Source organism: Peromyscus maniculatus, chromosome 21 (genome assembly GCF_049852395.1).
Source record: "Peromyscus maniculatus bairdii isolate BWxNUB_F1_BW_parent chromosome 21, HU_Pman_BW_mat_3.1, whole genome shotgun sequence".
Classification (NCBI taxonomy): Eukaryota; Metazoa; Chordata; class Mammalia; order Rodentia; family Cricetidae; genus Peromyscus; species Peromyscus maniculatus.
This window is the reverse complement of record NC_134872.1, coordinates 4618782-4638498: the sequence shown is the minus strand read 5'-3', so window position 1 is coordinate 4638498 and position 19717 is coordinate 4618782. Positions and strand designations below refer to the sequence as shown.

The window sequence follows — 19717 nt, the reverse complement described above, 5'->3', positions numbered from 1 at the left end:
TGAACTTGCTGTGTGGATCAGGAACTCAGAGATGCTCCTGCCTCTGTCTCCTGATGGCTGGGATAAAAGGTGTTCAACAAGAAACCGGGGACCCTCTCTTTGGGTGAGTTACATCAAACTAAGTTAGTGGGCTGAAATGTGGTTCAGTGAGGACGCGCTCAACATGCAGGAAGCCTGGATTAAATCCCGGGCCACGTCAACAACTAAAGAGAAGGAAGCTAACGCTGTGATGTGAGGGGCTGTGAGAGGACAGCCTGTTCTTCAGTGTGGTCCAGACAGCCTGGGAGGCTCCTGAACCCCCCAGCAGTTGGGGACTCTGCAGCCTGCAGGCTGATGGGACATTTAACTTTGTCCTGTGGGTCTCGGGACCCTCGGAAGCCGCGATTCCACCAATGGCCGTCAGGGGGCAGCAGGACCCAGGATGGGAGCTGGTCCAGGTCCCTGCCCACCTGAGCCCCTGTGAGCTCTGAATGATGGGGAGGCAGGGGGGTGTCGGCCATGCCCCTTCATCCCTAAGCAGAGAGGGACTTTTCCTTCAGCACCGAATACTCTGTTTTGCGGCTTGCCCGAGTCCTTGTGATCTCCGGGCTGAAACTCAACTGCAGAGGAAGATTTCTCCTCAAGCTCCTCCCCAGATCATTACTCAACATCACAGCCTCCAGTTGTGGAGAATCTCTCTCTGTCTCTCTCTTTCTCTCTCTCTCTCTCTCTCTCTCTCTCTCTCTCTCTCTCTCTCTCTCTCTCTCTCTCTCTCTCCTTCCCTCCCTCCCTCCCTCCCTCCCTCCCTCCCTCCCTCCCTCTCTCTCTCTCTCTCTCTCTCTCTCTCTCTCTCTCTCTCTCTCTCTCTCTCTCACACACACACACACACACACACACACACACACACACACGATCCTGGCACCTGGCACGCTGAGACAAGACAGAAAGATCAAGAATTCAAGGTCAACCTGGGCTACTGCAAGATTAAGAAAACAGGCACACAGGTCAGCAGGTCTGGGCCACTCTGCAGGGGGAGCTGTGTCAATTTCCCCTTTCCTTGCTTATCTCCAGGACCAGTGTGAACATCTAGTGCAGGGGACCCTGGAGTCGCGTAGGAGGGGCTTGGAGGTGACCCTCGTGCTGTACCGACCCCCAGTACTGTTCAGGGAGGTCTGTCTTTAGAGAAATCTCATTTCCCTCCGTTTATTTTTCTTTCTTTTAAAAAATATTTATTTCTATGTGTATGGGAGTTTTGCCAGCGTGTATGTCCATGAACCATGTGAATGCAGTGCCCCAGGAAGCCAGAAGAGGGCGGCGTATTCCCTTCTTACAGGAGGGTGTGAGCTGAGAACCTAACCCAGGTCCTCTGGAGGAGCAGTGAGCTCTCTTTATCCCTGAGCAATCTCCCCAGTCCCATACTTATCCTTGAAAGTGACATCATCTTCATTTTCATTCTGAGTTTCCTGTGGTTCTTTTTTCTGCAGCTCAGGGCCTCACTCAGGGCCTGAGCCACCAACACCCCCGACCCCCTGCAGAGAGAGTTTGAAAGGAGAAGCTGTGTGATCTCAGGGTCAGAGTCCAAGCCATGTACACACTGATCAAAGAGAAGGAGTCTGTCCCCACTGTGAGCACTCTACAGGAAGGTCTGGTGTCCTCCAGCACCAACACAATGTGAACACAACTCACACATGGAACTTTCCAGGTGGACAGGTTCTCCTGGAAGGTCCCCAGATCAACTGGGTGTGTTGACAAAGTGCTTCTTATACTCTACCCATGTCTAGGTTTTAATTTGTGGCCTCTCATTACATCTTTATCCCAAAGCTTTAGTGCTAGCCTTTGAAATAACCACAAAACCGTGTCCTTTGAGATTTCCCCCCATATATTGGGAATGTGGCTCAGTGAATAGAGTTCCCACCTTGTACACCCAGGTCCTGGGTTCAATTCCTCAACACCTCCAAAACTAGGGTGGTGGCACACTGGATGCGCAGGAGAGATGACTCCGTGGGTACAAGGGTTTGCCACCAAGTCTGACCACGTGAGTTCAGTCCCCAGAACCCACAGTGGAAAGAGAGAACTGACTTCCCCAAGTTCTCTTCTGACTAGACATACACACACACACACACACACACACACACACACACACACGCACGCACGCACGCACGCACGCATGCGCGCGCACGCACACACACACACACACAGGCACACACACACATACACACACATGCGCGCGCGCACACACACACATACACACATACACACACACACACACACACACACACACACGGCTGGTGCATGCCCTCATTTGCACACCACACACACACAGTAATACTATAAACACCTAAAAGAGTTTAACATTTTCCTTGATTATCTTTGTATGGCTTAACTTTAAGTACTGACGGTTTCTCCTCACAGTGTGGGTTTTGGACACAGGCAAATTCACCCACTGGAAGTCTGGAGGAAAACTGGACACAATGTATGCACTTGTGATTCTGTGTTCTTCAACATGAAATCTTGTTTCATTTTTTGATTTTCGTTACATTGATTTACTATTTCTGTGAGGGGATGGGTGTGTCATGATGCCTGTGTGAGGCTCAGAGGATAACTTCTGGGAGTTGGTTCTTCCCTTCATGTGGCTTCCCTGGATGGAGCTCAGGTCATGAAGCTTGGGGACAAGCCCCTTCACCCCCTGAGCCGTCTCGATGGTTCCCTTGGAGACCAGTGGGTTTGGACTTTTGCGTTTGAAGGTTCTCTGCATTCCTGGACTTGGCTCACAGGAGAGCCGGCCACCCTGACATTGGGAAAGGCGTTTCCTGCCCTGATGAGTAGCAGCGTTGCCTTGGGTTGCCCCGGCCAGCGGAGTCTTCAACAGGGACCTAAAGGGAGGGCCGGCGAATGAAAGGGACAAGAGACACAAAGAATGAGAGCAAGACAGGACGTCTGATCAAGCACCAAAATTTTATTTTACTCTCAAGGCATATATAGGTAGGCAAAGGGGGTTGTGAGCAGGAAGGGACTTAGTTATGGGCTGTTCCTCCAGCAGGAAATGTTGCTCTGAAGGTTATCTATCTACCCTTGTCTAACTGCCTAGTTGCTTAACTGCAGCTCATTCACCTGATATCTGAGGAGAGGTTCTGGTATCTGTGGGAAGAGGTTTCTGGTGCTCTGGAGACTTAAGCAGGGCCTAGATCTAAGAAAAGAGGAGAGAAGCCCAAATATGGCAGCATATGTTTCAAGAGTCGCTTAGGCTTATGGCTCCCATCATCTCCTCCCTTTTAATTATTTATGAAGGTCCAAGGTGGCGCTACAAATTCGACTGGTGGCGATGGGCGTTAACCAAGGAGGGGAAACATTGCCCTGATCCTCCCGGTTTATTATAGGTGTATTTTGCTGGAGGAGGGGCCCTGGATGTATTCATCCTTAGACACCAACCCCTATGCAATCAGGGATATTCCTCGGGGGACCCAGAGGCAGAGAGCTTGGTCCTCCCCCTGCAGTGCCATTGGCCTCGCACCTTCCTTGGTACCCAAGCTCTTCCCAAGTGGGGCAAGCTTGCATGTTTCTGGGTTTTCATCCAGTTCCCAAAGGACAGTCATCGCTCAAAGGCTGTGTGTGGCCTTGATCGGCAAGATGAAGCCGATGATAATGGACCTGTATAGGTTTGGATGCCAGGGAGTCTATTTGTTTTTTGATGAATCGGGTTAGCCTGCCAATTACAAAAGGACCCAAAGTTACCAATAACAAGATGCTGACTAGTGGTCCTGTGAGAGGAATCAAAAGGGAGAACATGGATGATCTCCACCAGTCATCTGCTGTGGCAGAGAATCACTGCTTATGTAGCTCTAGGCTAAGTTTATGTAGCTTATTTATCTGGGTTTCTACCACTCCAGACACATTAATATAATAACAACACTCTTCCCTCAGAATAAGGCATGTCCCACTCTTTTCTGCTGTCCGCAGGTCCAAGGGCCGTCGGTTTGTAGGGCAACCTGTGCAAGGGAGGTTAGCTGCCTCTGGGGGGAGGACAGGGATGCTGCAGAAGCCCCAATTGCTACCTGAAGTTGTTTGGACAGGAGAGCTGTTGTTATGAGGGAGTGACCCAGGGCTCCTCCTGCCAAGCCTGCAGAAACCAGGGCGGTGGTGAGGGAAATTCCAGCCACAAGGGGCAAGAAGACAGCATTTTGGCTTGGGCCATTCCATTCTCTCCCAGTTACCTGTCCCTTAGCAGGAGAAATGGCATCATGAATTGTGCAGTCAGAATAGGGGCATCCTACGCTCTCCTCCCTCCAATAAATTTTGCAATTGTGGGCAGTCTGACCCCACCCCCAGAGAAGAAAAAGAAAATTTGTGAGTGGGCGATATAAACTGCAGTCAGGTCGTATTCCTCCCAGTCCTTCTTGGCTTGTGGGTGTTGGCAAATGTTGATCTCACGCCACCACCGCCGTCGGTGTGATCTCCTGAAGCTTATAAGAACCTTCTTAATAGACAAAATCTTAGACATGTTAGCAACATAACAGTGGTGAACTTTATCAGAGCAAAATTATGAATCCTTGGAGCCTCAACAAAGCATCAGTATAGCCAGAGAATGAAATCTGAAATGTGTCATTTATATATCTCCAAAGTTTTATATATCTCTGCCTTTGGAAGGCTAGGATTAAAGGCCTGTGTGCCACTATTTTCTGGCCTCTATATCTAGTGGCTTTTCTGTTCTCTGACCCCAGATAAGTTTATTAGAGTGCACAATATTTTGAGGAGCACAATAACACCACAGTGCTATTTGGGGAGGTAGAGGTTTAAGAGCTGTGACTTGCTGGAGAAAGTGTGTTACTGGGGAGGAGGGGCTGTGAGAGTCAAACCATCTGCCTCCATGTTGCTGTCTCTGCTTCCTGTTTCCAACTGAAGATGTGAGCTCTCAGCTTCCTGCTCCCCTACCATGCCTGCAGCTCTGGCCTTGATTGTCTGCTGTGATGCACTCTTATCCACTGGAGCTGCAGCCCAAAGAAGCCCTTCTAAATGTTGCTTTGGTCGTGGTGTTTTATCATAGCAACAGAACAGTAGTTAACACAAACACATAATTAAAAAAATAAAATTGCAGATGGTGTCACTATGTAGAGGAGGCTAGACTTGAAGTCACAGAGATTCACCTTCCTCTGCCTTCAAAGTGCTAGGAATAAAGTATGTGCCAGTATGCCACACTAAAAAAAAAAAAATAAAGAAAGAAAAATAAATCTAAAAAACAATAGCTTTCCTCTCTGTTCCTCTCCCCTGCACTCTGGACACCTTCCATTCTGCCCTCACCTCCCCACACAACCTATCCTTGTTGATTCCCTTACACTGTATCACAGGCATCTTCCCACCACAGCACTTGCTCCAGGAGACTAGCATCTCTGTATCATTTCTGAGTGTGTCTTAGAAACAGGACTTCATCTCACATCTGGAAGAGTCTCCGTGGACTGATCACAATGGACACTGCTGTGTCCTCTGCTACTCTACCCCAAATGGAGGCAGTGACAGCTGACCAAGGAAAACATCCATCCAGGGTCAGCTCGCTAAACCCTGAGCTCACTGGTCACTCACAGGAACCTGGGTGAGTCAGGGGATAACCACTCAGCTGCCCACCCTTGTGTGCATGTCACGCACCCAGCTGCATCACTGCAGTTCCCTGCTCAGCTCCCAGCAGCTCCACTGAACAGTCTCCTCTCCCTCAGGAACTGCACCTGGTTTAACCCTGAGAGGGAAGTGCTACATTGTGTCAGCTCCGGGAACCTGTAGCTTCTTGTGTTTCCTGAGCCTGCTCAGCTCCTCCTGGCTCCAGCAGGGATGTTTCAGTCCAGAGGAAAATTCACACCCTCACCTCCCTCTTCTACAGAAGCTCCCTTGATTAATACAACCTCAGGCCATGCTGGTGTGTCGGGTGCAGCACCAGGTCCCCTCACACTGAGGTCAGAGTCACCTGAGCTTCCCCTCAGCAAAGCCCTCCCTCCCTCCCCACCTGCCTTTCTGTCTTTGATCCATGATACTATTAATTTTTTTATTCATTCATCAAACATTTATTGGGTATGAATGTTTACTAGGTCCGAGGCACTGGAAGTCACCATCCCTCACAAGACAAAGATGGCTGCATCATGACAGAGATTGTCACCTTCTTGGTCTTCAAACATCTCAGCTAAACTCCTGGACTCCTGACTCAAGGTCACAAACCTAGAAAACTGTAGGGGCCGGAACCTGGAGCAGGGGTGAAGTAATTTCCATTTCTGGTGTTCCCACAATCTATTTTATAAAAGGTTCATTAATTGTATGTCTATGAGTGTTTTTCTTGGCTGTATGTGTTTGTACCATGTGCCTATCTGGTGTCCACAGGGGCACTGGAAACCATGGAACAGGAGTTATGGATGCTGTGAGCCATGGTGTGGGTGCTGGTATCTGAACCCGGGTCCTCTGCAGGAGCAGCTAGTGCTCTTAACCCCTCAGCCAAATCTTCAGTCCTTGGGATCATTTCTTTTAAATAAACTTAAATCTCGAGTAGATTCAGCCTGTAAATCCTTGAGTCACCACTGGGGGCAGCACCAGGATTCCCAGAGACAGAGAGGGGGAGGGGACCTTGGGCAGAACCCAGCTCCAACAGGACAGACTGAGATGAGACCCTGTGGATCCCTCCTCTCTGCCCATCCTACAACCCGGGTTAGATTCTGAAAGATGGGGAAGGAGAGAACCTCAGGGAGGGGCCTGGAAGGAGGCAGAAGCTCAGGAGACTGAAGTTCATCTCCTCAGCCCACAGTCTCCTGAGTAAGGGGCTTAGCTGGACCTTGGGGGACACGGATGGACAAACACCTCTTTAAAAAAAAAAAGATTTATTTATTTATTATGTATACCTAGTATGTATGACTGCAGGCCAGAAGAGGGCACCAGATCTGATCATGCATGGTTGTGAGCCAACATGTGGTTGCTGGGAATTGAACTCAGGTCCTCTGGAAGAGCAGTCAGTGCTCTTAACCTCTGAGCCATCTCTCCAGCCAGACAAACACCTCTTAATGCTGTCACTCACGGAGCCCAAGGGACAATGAGACAGGCACCATTCACAGGAACAAGAACAGGCCTAGTCCTCCATATAAACTAAAAAGATAAGAAATAAACAGAGAAGACGGGGTGAAGAGCCATGGCCAGGTCAGAGCCCAGGCTGACCTTTCACAGCAGCCCTGGCTGCTCACAATCCTGGGGACAGGACAAGGCTCTGTCATCCCAGTGTCCCTATGATCACAGACTCTCAGCATGTGATTCAAGTGATGAAGAGAACAGAGCCAGGAGGTGACAGAGCTGAGGAGTGACCATGTCACAGCGAACAATGGACTGAGCTCGACCTGGGCACAGTCCTGTTCACACTCAGCTCCCACAGTCTCATCTTGTCCATCAGATACACACAGCACAATGAACACAGATTCTGGAAGGTTCTCCATGATGCCATTTATTTCCTCCACAAGCTCTAAGTATTTCAATCCTTTAATTTACCCATCAATCCCCCTGTCAGATCAACCAAGTTCACATTCAGATTCTTATTTTCATTGGGGAGTCAGGAGCTGCAGCTCAGGGCAGCATGGAGGTGACAGGATGGAGATGTCCCCTCCTGCCTGCTGGACCAGGAAGGTTGGCTGTGGAAGGGAACACAGGCAGTGCAGGGACACGGTGCTGGCATGCAGGGGGGGCCGGGCTCCCCAGTTCTTCACATTGAGCCCACAGGGTCACAGGGAACATCAGTCACTGTTGCTGAGAGTGAACTGAGGGGGTCAGGACGTCACAGGAGAGACCTGAGCACATCTCTGTCACTCTGTCAGGTCGGGCAGCTGTCTTCACACTACAAACAAGAGTCATGAACAATCACTGTGAAGACAACATCCCAACAACCACCATGCACTCAGAGGGGATTCTGAGAGTCCCTGAACCCCAATCATGTCCACTTTCCCTCTCCAAATCAGTCCGCAGAGTGTCACCTTTACAGCCTGGGTGAGACACATCAGAGCTCTGGTCACTGTCCCTACCCAGAGTAACACACACACACACACACACACACACACACACACACACACACACACACACACACGAACATAAAAACAGGGCCCCAAAGATTTCCCTGAAGGAGCTATCATGGATGGCCAGAACTCATCAACATCTCCAGTCACTTCAATGGCTTCAGGGACAATCCCACTCCCCACACTTACATGGAAACGCAGCATAGTTCTCTCTTCTTCTACCTGTGAGAAGAAAAGCTGTGAGAGACCAGGGAAGACCCTGACCCTAGGAAGTTTCCAGAACTGACAGCAGACGCAGATTCGAGACAGGAGCAATGAGGGGTGTGGATGTTTCCCATTAGTGAGGCAGAGCACACTTCTAAAAGGGGCTGAGAGAGAACCAGACCTGCCCTTTCCTACCTGTGTTTCTCCTTCTCATCTTCACAACAGCCACCACAGCTCCAATGATGGCCACAGCTCCAAGGAGAACCAGAACAGCAATGTTTGCCATGATGGGGACAGTGGACTGAGGAGGTTCTGGAAGGGAAGGACAGGAAAAGAGTTGAGGGTCATGAACCCAGCTGTCAGCCCTGACCCTGCACAGATTCTGCAGAAGGCTCCAGCTTTCCCTGACCCCTGCTCTGCACCCACACCCTCCTTACCCCATGTCAGGGTGAGGGGCTCAGACAGTCCTTCATGGTGCACATGGCATGTGTATCTCTGCTCCTCCCCAGAAGGCACCACCACAGCTGCCCACTTCTGGAAGGTTCCATCCCCTGCAGGCCTGGTCTCCACCAGCTCCATGTCCTGAGTCTGTTCCTCCCCATCCCTCTGCCAGGTCATGGAGATCTCAGCAGGGTAGAAGCCCAGGGCCCAGCACCTCAGGGTACCGTCTCCTTTCAGTGTGGGGTGATGGGTCACATGTGTCTTTGGGGGATCTGTGTGGAAGATTTAAGAAATCCCACAATTAACAAGATAAACTGAAATCTGCATAGACAAAGTTAAACCAATGCTGACACTAAACTGTGTCTGTTTGGACAATTCTGTCATCACACTAGTAACCTCAGGTAGAGCTTGTCCCCTCATCACAGAACTGCACATTTTCTGGGGGGACTCAGTAGCTAAGAGGGAATCCACATGAGCCAGCAGGTCAGCATGGTCTTCCTCATGTGATGTTCTACAGCATTAGTTAGGTAGTAAAAGAATAGAACGAAAGGAAAATAATTAATTTCTGTATGTATTTAAATTCATATCAAAACAAGAAATCAGGTACAAGGCCTACATGAAGGGTGCCACCAACTCCTGCTGCCACCACTGAGGCACAACCACTGTGGCCTTCTTGCTGACCAGCATAACTGTCTGTCCAGTGAACAGCCATCACCAAAGTGTGCAGCAGAAATGTGGTGAACCTCTGACACTCAGCCAGAGAAAATGACTCCCCAAGCCCTGCCTCTGGGGGACCAGATACAAGGTATTATCACCAGGAGCCCTGGAAGTGTGCTGTGGAGCCCAGGGCAGCACTCCCTGGGACACAGCGGTGCTCACAGGGGTGTGTGGATCGTCCCTGTCACTCCTGTCCTGGAGCTGCAGAAGACCCTGTCTCTGAGGAAGTTCAATTCCTAATCCACTGAGCAACACTGTGACTTGTTGGGGATGAGGGAAAGCAGGAGGGCTCTGGATGTTCATATGGCAGAAAATAGTCTAAACGCATAGGAATCATTCTTGATTAAAGGGAACACTGACCTAACTTGTCTAATTATGCAGATTAGCGGTCTCCCCTGGCACCTGTAGAGACTGAAACAAAAAATAATACAAGCAGAGGAAGAAACAATATCACCCCAGTGAAGAAGAAAAACTGTCTCCACGCAAAATAATATCTAAAAAAAAGAGAAGAAGGAAAGAAAGGCAACTCCACAATTTAGGAGTTTTTCAGGGCACACTATAAATGCTCACACGACAGTTCCAGGAATGGATAGAATTGGGGTGTGTGAGGGATGATAACCTCACCCACAGGGATACGGGAGAATGTATTTTTGGAAGGTTCTAGAAAGTGGGTGACCCAGCCTAGGGTAGACGCGTCCATGTCTCCCATCAGGTAAAGGAGACTTCCGTGTAAGGCTGACACACTCAGATGACAGGACTCAGTTTCCACAACCCTTGTGTGGGCAGAGACCCCGGCCTGGAGAGGCCATGGCTGACAGCGGCTGCAGACTGCAGGAGCCACTGTGGTTAGGTCGGGATCTCCTCTCCCTCCTCTGAGACAGATTTGCAGCTGTCCAGAGAGAAGGCTGAGCCTGGGGATCAGTGAGGTCCCTGCCATGCTGGACCAGGAGACCCAGGGTCACTGTCTGCCCTGAGACAGGGGCATGACCCCTGCTGAGGTGTTTCTTCTTCCTCTGGACCTAGCCCACCCCAGGGCAGACGGAGGAGCTGCCTGCGGCCCTGCACCTGTGCGCTGCAGCGCGTCCTTCCCGTTCTCCAGGTATCTGCGCAGCCACTCCACGCACTCATCTTTCAGGTAGGCCCTGTGTCTCTCTGCCTCACCAGCCTGCTCCCACTTGCGCCTAGTGATCTGCGCCGCCGTGTCCGCCACCGTCCACGTCGTCAGGTCGTCGTTCAGGGCGATGAAATCGCGGCCGTCGTAGGCGTCCTGGCTGTACCCACGGAGGAATTGCCCATCGGACCCAATGTGACAGCCACACCTACGCTGGTAGGTGTGAGAGCCTGCGGGGACCTCGCGGTCAGCCCCGCCCATCTGCCCGGCCCCCACGGCCCCGCCCACCTGCGGACTCCCCTAAACTGAAAGTGAAACGGGGTCCAGGTCCATGGCTCTCCTCCTGAACCTTGAGACCCCAGGCGACTCCTGCCGGTACGTAGGGACATGGAAGGATCACTCACGGCCCTCGCTCTGGTTGTAGTAGTCCAGCAGGGTCCTCAGGTTTCCTCGGAAAGTCTGTTCCCAACCCTTGGCTCTCCGCGTCTCCCTCAGCAAATACTCCGGCTCCTGCTCCACCCACGGCGCCAGCGGCTCCATCCTCGGAGTCTCCGCGTCGCTGTCGAAGCGCACGATCTGCGTGTCGTCCACGTAGCCGACTTCCATGTACCGGGGCTCCCCGAGGCCGGGCCGGGACACGATGGTGTGGAAATACCGCAGCGAGTGCGAGCCTGGGGGCGGCGCGCGGTGAGACCCCGACCCTCGTCCCGGGACCCCGGGCGGGTGCGCGGGCCGGGAGGGGAGCAGGGCGCGGGGCTCGGGACGCGGTGGAGAAGGGCGGGAGGGTCTGGCTGGGCGACGCGGGGACGCGGCTTCCCCGGGGCCGCCCCCGCCCTCCCCGCAGAGTCGTTTCCCTCCCGACCCCGCACTCACCCGCGCGGGTCCGGGTCGGGGCCAGGGCGGCCGCCAGTAGCAGGAGCAGCGTGCGCGGAGCCATCGCCCCCATCTCGGATCTGGGGCGTCTGAGTTCCCCGGGCTGCGTGGACTTTATAACCCGTGACTGCGGCGACGCTGATTGGTTCTCCGGGATCTCGTCATCCAATGGGGGTGAGAACAGGACAGTTGTCATCAGTGTCCGGGCAGAAGGACCCGACACAGGTCAGGAGCTGGAGAAGTGAAACTGGGCAGCTGGGGGGGGCCCAGCCCTGGGCGTCCACCCCAGACCTCACCGCCTGGGGACTGAGACTTTGCTGAACCCTGTGCTGCGGGACGGAGCGCTGTGTGTCACGGTGTCTTTGAGCCGCATAAGGACAACTGTCTCCTCAGGTTAGTCAGGATGAAACCTAAGATCACGAAGTTTCCAGATAAAATACACACAGCACTTAAAATGAATGTTCACGGAAACAGGTGCTGTCGGTGTCCTGGTGAGGGTGTGGGGCTGCCATGGACACCTGCATCGGGAGGTGACTGGAGTTTTCACAGCTCTGGTCAAGCACTTTTGACACACTGTGTGTTACATGTGACTCTCCGTGCTGGAGTCTCTACTCACCTCTGCTTTCACTTTCTATTCCAGTTATGTGTGGCTGGGATTTGAAGACATCAACTCAAAATCCACAGAAAGAATATATTTATAAATTTAATTTAGCTCCACACTACTGAACAGGGATGAAACCTTGAATCCCCCGTGTGTACCACTGCCATGAGAATTATCCTCTGCCCAGTGTCCACACTGCACAGGCCTAAGAAACTCAGAAGCCAACTTTGATCAGATTCAGGGTCCCACAGGCCTGTAACATTCATCTCCCTCATATCATGAGCTTATAACGTGTGAGAAAATGTCAGAGGGAGAGTGCTATGGATTATGTAACTTCTACTACTACACTATTATCATTATTCTGCTTTATTATTACAACCACCTGGAGCCACAGATGATTATCTGGGAGAAACACTAGGAGTCTGAGTGTAAGCACTGCACAGTGAAGACAGGATCCTGAGTGAAAAGGCAAAGTCTCTATTTACAGGTGAGATTTCTGAGCCGCCCCCTGCAGGTGAACACAGGAGCCTGGTTTCGGTGGGAGTCTGTGTGGTGCTTGCAGGCCAGCACCTCTGCTTTAAAGAGAAGCATCCCTCCACTGTATCCCAACCTGCTTGTTCTTGCCATTGTATTCCAGTAGTGACTTTAGATCCAGAGTCTGAAGAGAGGAAGGAAGAGGAGGGTGAGGAGAGGAATAGAAGGCAGCAGAGTCTGCCTGTGTGTCTCTCCTGGTGTGTTGTGGAATAATCTTTTTGCACAATGTGAAGAAATGTCACTTGCATTGGTTCAGTAAAATGCTATCAGCCAATAGCTGGGCAGGATTATCAGGACAAAGAGAATGTTAAGAAGAAGGGTGGAGTCTCCAGGAGATGGGGAGAGAAGCAAGATGAACATACTATACCGAGGAAAAGTACAGAGCCCCTTGGTAGAACATAGAAAAGAAATATGGGTTAATTTTAGTTATGGGCTTAAGTTATAGATTTAAGTTATAGTTATAAACAAGCCTAAGCTATAGGCCATGAATTCATAATTAATAATAAGTGTCTGTGTGATTATTTGGGAACTGTCTGGTGGGACATAAAATTCTACTTACAAATGGTGCGCAATGTGGGGCCTTGTGTGTGTGTGTGTGTGTGTGTATGTGTGTGTATATATATAGAGAGAAAGCTTAAAAAAGTTTCTAAAAACACAATAATGGAGTCACACGCAGCTTCCTAGTCTCATGTCTTTCATGCTGGCACGGCACAGAGATGTGTCTCCTGGCAGCTGCTTGTGTGCTTGAGCCGCCAATGTACCATGAGTTGAGCTGAGTGGTTGGTTTAAGGTTTTGTCCATGCAGACAGAAAAGGTTACAGATACTCAGTAAAGCATGTTCAGATGGAAAAAAATAAATCTCTAAACAGGTCACAGTGTTTAATATATAACAATGTGCATAGACTTAAGAAAACAAAATGGGTAAAGACATTCACAGGAAAAAATAGTTTAAAAAATAGCAAAGTCTTTTAAGAAAGTCTAAAATTAAAAAAAAAAATAAGCCATGTAAAGATGGAACATACACAGGGAGCCTGGATCCTACATGGTTTCCTGTTAACTTTAAATTTTTTAAATGCTAATGTACAAAAAGGAATAGCTGCTAAGAAACATTGGATTATGGAAACTGCTAAATTAAACTAACCTATATATTTTAAAAATGACTTAACTTCAAAATGGAAGCTGGACATTATGTTTCGTTGGGAGAGAGTTTATGCTTTTGTTTCCCCAGGAAACAAAATACTGTGGATTCCTACCAGAAAAAAAAAAAAAAAATAGAGATCAGATTTGACCATGGAAGACTTCTGTGGGATGACCTTTCTGTATGCTGTTAATGTGTGTTGCTCTCATTGGTTAATAATAAAGCTGTTTGGGCCAATAGCCAGGCAGGATAAAGTTAGGTGGAAAAAACAAAATAAGGAGGTAATAAAGAAGGGCACACTTGGAAGAGCTGCGAGCCAGATGGAGAATAAGTTGGGCATACAAAATGGGATGGAAGTGAAGGCTGCAAGCCTTGGGGCAGTACATGGATTAATAGACCGAGTGACGTAATAAGCCACAGCTAATGACCAGGCATTTATAATTAATATAAGCCTCTGTGTAGTAATTTGGGAAGCAGATGCCGGGTATTCAGGATCAGGCGAATGAGACAGAAATCTCTGCCTTCATTTACAGAAGACCTCCTGAGTATCTTGGCTGCAGACATGGGGGAGGAAGCCAAAAAAGACTACAGGACAGGTGATGTGTAAGCTGATCCCTTGACATGGGAAGAGCTGTGAGATGAGATGAGACATGATAAATCTTGTTGGCTACAGAGTCCTCATGACTTATTATTACATGCCATTCTCTCATATGGCATGGACAGAGATTTATATTACAGTTTGCTTTTACAGTCCAAACAGACTTTTACCTGCTCAGATATAAAAAAAAAAGTCATCTTTAACAGACACGTGCACACTGCATGTGACATACTTGAGTTAATGCAGTTATGTGTGTTATCTTTAATAGTTAATGCATTTTCAGAGCAAGGGGACCAGACACCAATGAAAACGGGTGGCCCAGGTTGCAGTTTCCTCAGAGTTCTGCCTGCAGAACAGCTTCAAGCTGCTGGCTGAGATGGTCCAGCCTCACAGACTACTCCAGCCAGGACTTCAGATAAGCCTTGCCTTCCCAATTGCACAGAGACCAGACAACAAATAATGCAGTTAACTCCCCCAGGACTTGACCATTACCCCATTTTCCCAGGGTCTCCTAAAGATGCTGTCACCCTCAGGTAACAGGAATCAGTCTGGAGAACATGATGCCCATATTCCCAAGAGGTGGGATGGGTGGCTTTTGGTCATTTGATGGGTTATAGTTGTTTGTCATCATATAGGGAGGTTGATTACAAATTGTCGTTGGTCATGGTCAGGAAAAAAAGCTAAACAAGGAATTAGACTTAAGAATCTCTTTCTGAAGGAAAAAGGGGGGATATAGTATAAAAGTGATGAGATAAAAGGGTGCATTTTTAGTCTGCTCTTAAAGAACCACTAGTCTCAAATATTTTACATTGGTATGTGTTTTTATATATTGATATAGATTTAAGGTGATTTTTGTTATTATATATATTATTAATATATATATATATTATTGTTTAAGGTATTGTACCTATACAGCTCATTTAAAAAGGTCATGTACAGTTTTAGTCTTTGAAAGGTATTTAGGATAATAAATACAGGTTAAGAGTCATCTGTAACTATCAAACTTATAGTCACATTGGATATGTTTTCAAAGTTATACAGAGGTATATTTTAGATAGATAGATGTCTTCAAACATTTCAGAGGTCTACAGAATATGTCCTTTAAAAATTTTTAATAAAGGCTTGGTGGTGGTGGCACACACCTTTAATCCTAGCACTCGGGAGGCAGAGGCAGGAGGATCTCTGTGAGTTCAAGGCCAACCTGGGCTACAGAGTGAGTTCCAGGAAAGGCACAAAGCTACATAGAGAAACCCTGTCTCGAAAAACAAAAAAAGAAAAAAAAGCCAGGGGTAGTGGCACATGCCTTTAATCCCAGCACTCAGGAGGCAGAGGCAGGTGGATATCTGTGAGTTTGAGGCCAGCATGGTCTACAGAGCAAAATCCAGGACAGGTACCAAAACTACATGAAGAAACCGTCTCTTGGAAAAAAAGTTTTAATAATATGGGGCTTTTCATGACACTGAGACATTTCTGCTCCTGGCATCACCAGTTGACTTCAAAAAGGATGATGGGCATTGAAGAAACTCTGTATAGTGTTTTCTTTCAATGTGGCAAAGTAGCCATGTGGGCAAGGGACTGCTCTTGTATTGATTGCTGACAATGCTATACAAACTATACAAGCAGGACACAAAAAAGACAGTTGAACTTTGTCAAGATAAGGTGAGACAGTCCTTCAAATTCCTGCTTCAGAGAAGTTATCTGTCAGGCATTCTGCATGACACACAGGAAAGTGACTGCTGAAATTTGACAAACCAAGGGAGGACAGTCCTTCAAAATTCCTGCTTTACTGAAAAGTCTGACAGATATTTTAAGCCTGTAGGCCAAAGATATTTGTCCCAACATTGTAGAAGAACTTTGAGGTGACTCTCCAGGCAGCCAGATATCTGATATTTCTATAGGGTTGGAAATGGCTTGCACTGTACTTCCTGTTTACTCAGGTAATATTACATCCTTCTGGTGTCTTTGAGGGAGTTGAAGACTAGACAGTTATAGTTGCAATTTTCCTTAGTTATGATAAAAGGTAAATTAGGTACTGAACCTTGGAATCATCAAGATAGAATAAATAATGGAGTATTTTCCCCAAATATGCCAAATACAAATGGACTGGACATTGTAAATGTAATTCTTACCTGATAATTGTTCTTATTGTATATAGTTTTATTATGTCAGAGTTAAAAACCTTTTTATTTAGACAAAAGGGGGAAATGTTGTGGAATAATCTCTTTGTACACTGTGAAGCAATGCCACTTGGATTGGTGTAATAAAAGGCCAATAGCTAGGCAGGATTATCTAGGCAGAGAGAATGTTGGGAAGAAGAAGGGCAGAGTCAAAGGAGATGCAAAGAGAAGCAAGATGAACATACTGTACTGAGGAAAGGTACTGAGCCATGTAGTAGACATAGAAAATAAATATGGTTTGATTTAGTTATAGAGATAGTTAGAAACAAGCATAAGTTATTGGCTGAGCATTTATAATTAATAGTAAGTCTGTGTGATTATTTGGGAGTTGGCTGGTGGGACAGAAAATTCTGCCTACACTGGTATTTTTTTGAGATGTGGTCTGTCTCCACAGTCCTGACTACTTTGGAACTTGGTACGTAGATCATAGAGAGTTCAATTGCCTTTGCATCCCAAGTGCTGGGATTAAAGATATGGGCTACCAAATGTGTCCTTAGTTACTTTTCTGTGCCTGTGATAAGACACCATGATCAAGGCAATTTATAAAAGGAAGTATTTAATTTGGGCTTCAGTTTTCAGAGGGTTTGAGTCCATGACAACTGAGGAAAAGTGTGGTGGCCAGAACATTTGAGAGCTCACATCTTGATCCACAAGCATCAAAGAGACTGGGAATAGTGAGAGTCTTTTACAACCTCCATGCCCAGCCCCAGTGACAAACCTCCTCCAAAAGGCCACACCTCCTGATCCTTCCCAAACAGTTCCATCAACTGGAACTGAACTATCCAAACCTCTGAGCCTGGGTGGCCATTCTCATTCAAACCACCACAGCATTCAGTGCAGATGTAAGGTGCCCTGCAGGATTCTGCAAATGTGTCCATTGTGATCTGTAGACTGTATCCTCAAACAGGAGGACCCCACTGTGTTAGGATCTCCCCTTTCTTCTGTCCCCTGCTCAGCCCTTCTTCTCCCTCAGGCCTCACCCCATCAGTGTTCAGCACTCCTCACTCTGGAGATTTCCACCAACATTGTCTCTTCCTTTGCACCGAATTTCTCTCTGTGGTCAGCCATCTTATCAGCCATCTTGCTGTGAGCCAAGCTGTGTGGTTTCCTTATGTAAAAGTGCCAATAAGGGCCTGTGAGGTGGCTCAGAGGTTCAGAGCACCTTTTGCTGTTGCAGAGGATCCAGGTTCAGTTCTCATCACCCACATGGTGGCTGGCAACCATATGTTACTTCAGTTCCAGCGGATCCAGTTCCTACTGGACCTGCATATTCATATGCAAAAAAATAATACATCTAATAAAAAATAAAATTTAAAAATACATTTAAAAAATGCTCCAATGTCTCCCTCTCCCTCTCTACATATTTAGAGTGTGAGGCCTGGGGACTGAGGGCACAGGGCTGTTTAGTCAACATTGTTCCACCAGAAAATTAATCCAGCTTTGGAATAGGACAGGTACTGATGATTGAAATAGAATGTGCTGAAATGAAAATGTTCAAAAGAGCTTGTAGCAATATCATAATGGAAAATACATTGAGTCCAACTTAAAAGTCCCCCTAATCTATAACAGTCTCAACATTGTGGCGGCAATCTTTTGCTCATTGTCGTGGCACTGGTGTGTGGGTTCACTCAGATTTGTGGAAAGAAGGCTCAGAGGCATCTTAAGAATGAATCTAGCCTTTCATGGCTGCGGGGGGTGGGGTGGGTGGTGGTGGTGATGGACGTTCAGCCTCGAAGTACTGAAGCACTTTCCCTTCACCCAGGGCATTTTAATTTTCTCTCTATTTACAGTTTAGCCAGTTAATTTCTGTGTCTTCAAAACAACCCGAAAGGAGCTCCCAAAGATAAAATGCCAAGTGTAAATTCCTCCATTTCCCAGGTACCATGGTTTTCTGGGTTTCCTGGACCAAGATTTGCATAGGCCTTTGGTCCCCAGACAAGATTCACATAGGGCAATAAGAGAAACAAAAGTTGTCAGTTAAACAAAGGATGGATTAGGGATAGGTGCTACTCTCTGGAGCCAGGCCAAGAGTAGCTCAGCAGGAATGTAGCCACAGATCCCCACACCCCCTTCTCTCTTTGTCTCTCTGTCTCTGTCTCTGTCTCTCTCTCTCTCTATGTGTGTGTGTGTGTGTGTGTGTGTGTGTGTGTGTGTGTGTGTGTGTGTGTGTGTATTCAATTATCTTGAAGGTTATGCAGCCTTACAGCAAATATAGCCTTCTTTCTATCTATCTGTCTTACAATCTTATGCACATATACCAAAACACATTTTAAAGCCAATAAAGTTCCTGTAGCTAGAATAAGAGCAACACCTGCTAGGACAAGAAATCTGTTAAAGTGACTCATAGGATTGAATGAGGCTATGGTATCTGCTAGATTTTCCATAATGTCCGTTTCTGTCGTATCAGGTAACTTTTTTGCAAAAGTTTCTTTAATTTCTTTCTGTAAGTCAAAAACCATTTGAGAAGCATTAGGGTGACTTTACCCTCCTCCATTGGCTGAGCCGGACCTCAGTTGTCATGAGAACCAGGTACCAAGAAGATCCATCAACCTCTACAGGAATATTCACATCTCCCTCACATACTGCTGTGTTAATTGGAAGATTGGGGATATAAGTCCAATAATTATGATCCATCCCTTTTACCTGCACTGTTACCATGGAAACAAGTTTGTAGCATTCAGAGGCTTGTGCTCCTGAGCCATGGGAAGTGTCCTCTCTCCTTTGTCACACAAACTCTTAAGCTGTCCCCAGGGGAGAGGATTAGTTGTTTGTGCAAAGGTCTCCTATGTCTCAACTTCCTCAGAGGCATTCCTGCATCTGCAGCATCTTGGAGATGTCTTTTGCTCATGGCAGATTTTTATCAATTTCCATGGAACCCACAATTTATTATCTCCTGTGGAAACATAAGCATAACTTCGGCCCTAAGTCAATACTTTCCCTGGACTACTTTGATGTTAAAATATTTATAATACATGGGCTGACTCAATTCAGCAATTCTTTCCATAACTCAGTGTTGTTCCTGCTTCATTAGCATTTAAAAAACTTAAAGTTAGTAAGGCATTATGCAGTCTATCTCTGGGGGCCCTCATAGGCCCCTTTTGTTTAACAAGCATCTCTTTTAGAGTATGAGATCTTTTAACAGGTGTTTGTCCTGTAGGATTGTATGGTATCCTGGTAACATGGAAATGATATGGTGAATATATTTAATTTTTAAAAATCTATTAAATAAAACATATCAATTTGTCAAATTTTATTCCTAGTTTGTCTCAGTATAGAATGTAAGAGCCCCAGAAATAGGTACCCCTTTTATTATGTGGGGAAGA

General features: G+C 47.5%; 2 protein-coding genes and 1 long non-coding RNA gene across 4 annotated transcripts in view; 1 reads left to right on the top strand and 2 right to left on the bottom strand.

Moving 5' to 3' along the window:
* Positions 1 to 7418: 7418 nt before the first annotated feature.
* Positions 7419 to 11557, bottom strand: LOC143269899 (H-2 class I histocompatibility antigen, Q10 alpha chain-like). Of its 2 annotated transcripts, XM_076557285.1 has the most exons (7): positions 11347 to 11557; positions 10878 to 11144; positions 10428 to 10703; positions 8642 to 8917; positions 8400 to 8516; positions 8190 to 8222; positions 7419 to 7825 (listed from the first exon to the last, which is right to left on the bottom strand). In XM_076557285.1, the coding sequence occupies exons 1-7, from the start codon at positions 11540 to 11542 to the stop codon at positions 7821 to 7823; spliced, it is 1170 nt and encodes a 389-aa protein (XP_076413400.1). In that variant the 5' UTR covers positions 11543 to 11557; the 3' UTR covers positions 7419 to 7820. The 2 variants fall into 2 exon arrangements, with proteins under 2 accessions (XP_076413400.1, XP_076413401.1); XM_076557286.1 differs by lacking the exons at positions 7419 to 7825; positions 8190 to 8222; positions 8400 to 8516 and adding an exon at positions 9723 to 9773 and having other exon boundaries at positions 8786 to 8917.
* The window catches only part of LOC102917419 (H-2 class I histocompatibility antigen, L-D alpha chain-like), a 41302-nt gene continuing 29338 nt past the window's right edge, over positions 7754 to 19717 (bottom strand). The window contains exon 8 of the mRNA XM_076557271.1: positions 7754 to 7798. The gene's annotated coding sequence lies outside the window, so the exon portion shown is untranslated. The remainder of the gene's footprint in view (positions 7799 to 19717) is intronic.
* Positions 11557 to 18093, top strand: LOC121826055 (uncharacterized). The gene is made up of 3 exons (XR_013046705.1): positions 11557 to 12434; positions 14153 to 14215; positions 14501 to 18093. It is a non-coding gene; the product is annotated as an uncharacterized LOC121826055 (long non-coding RNA).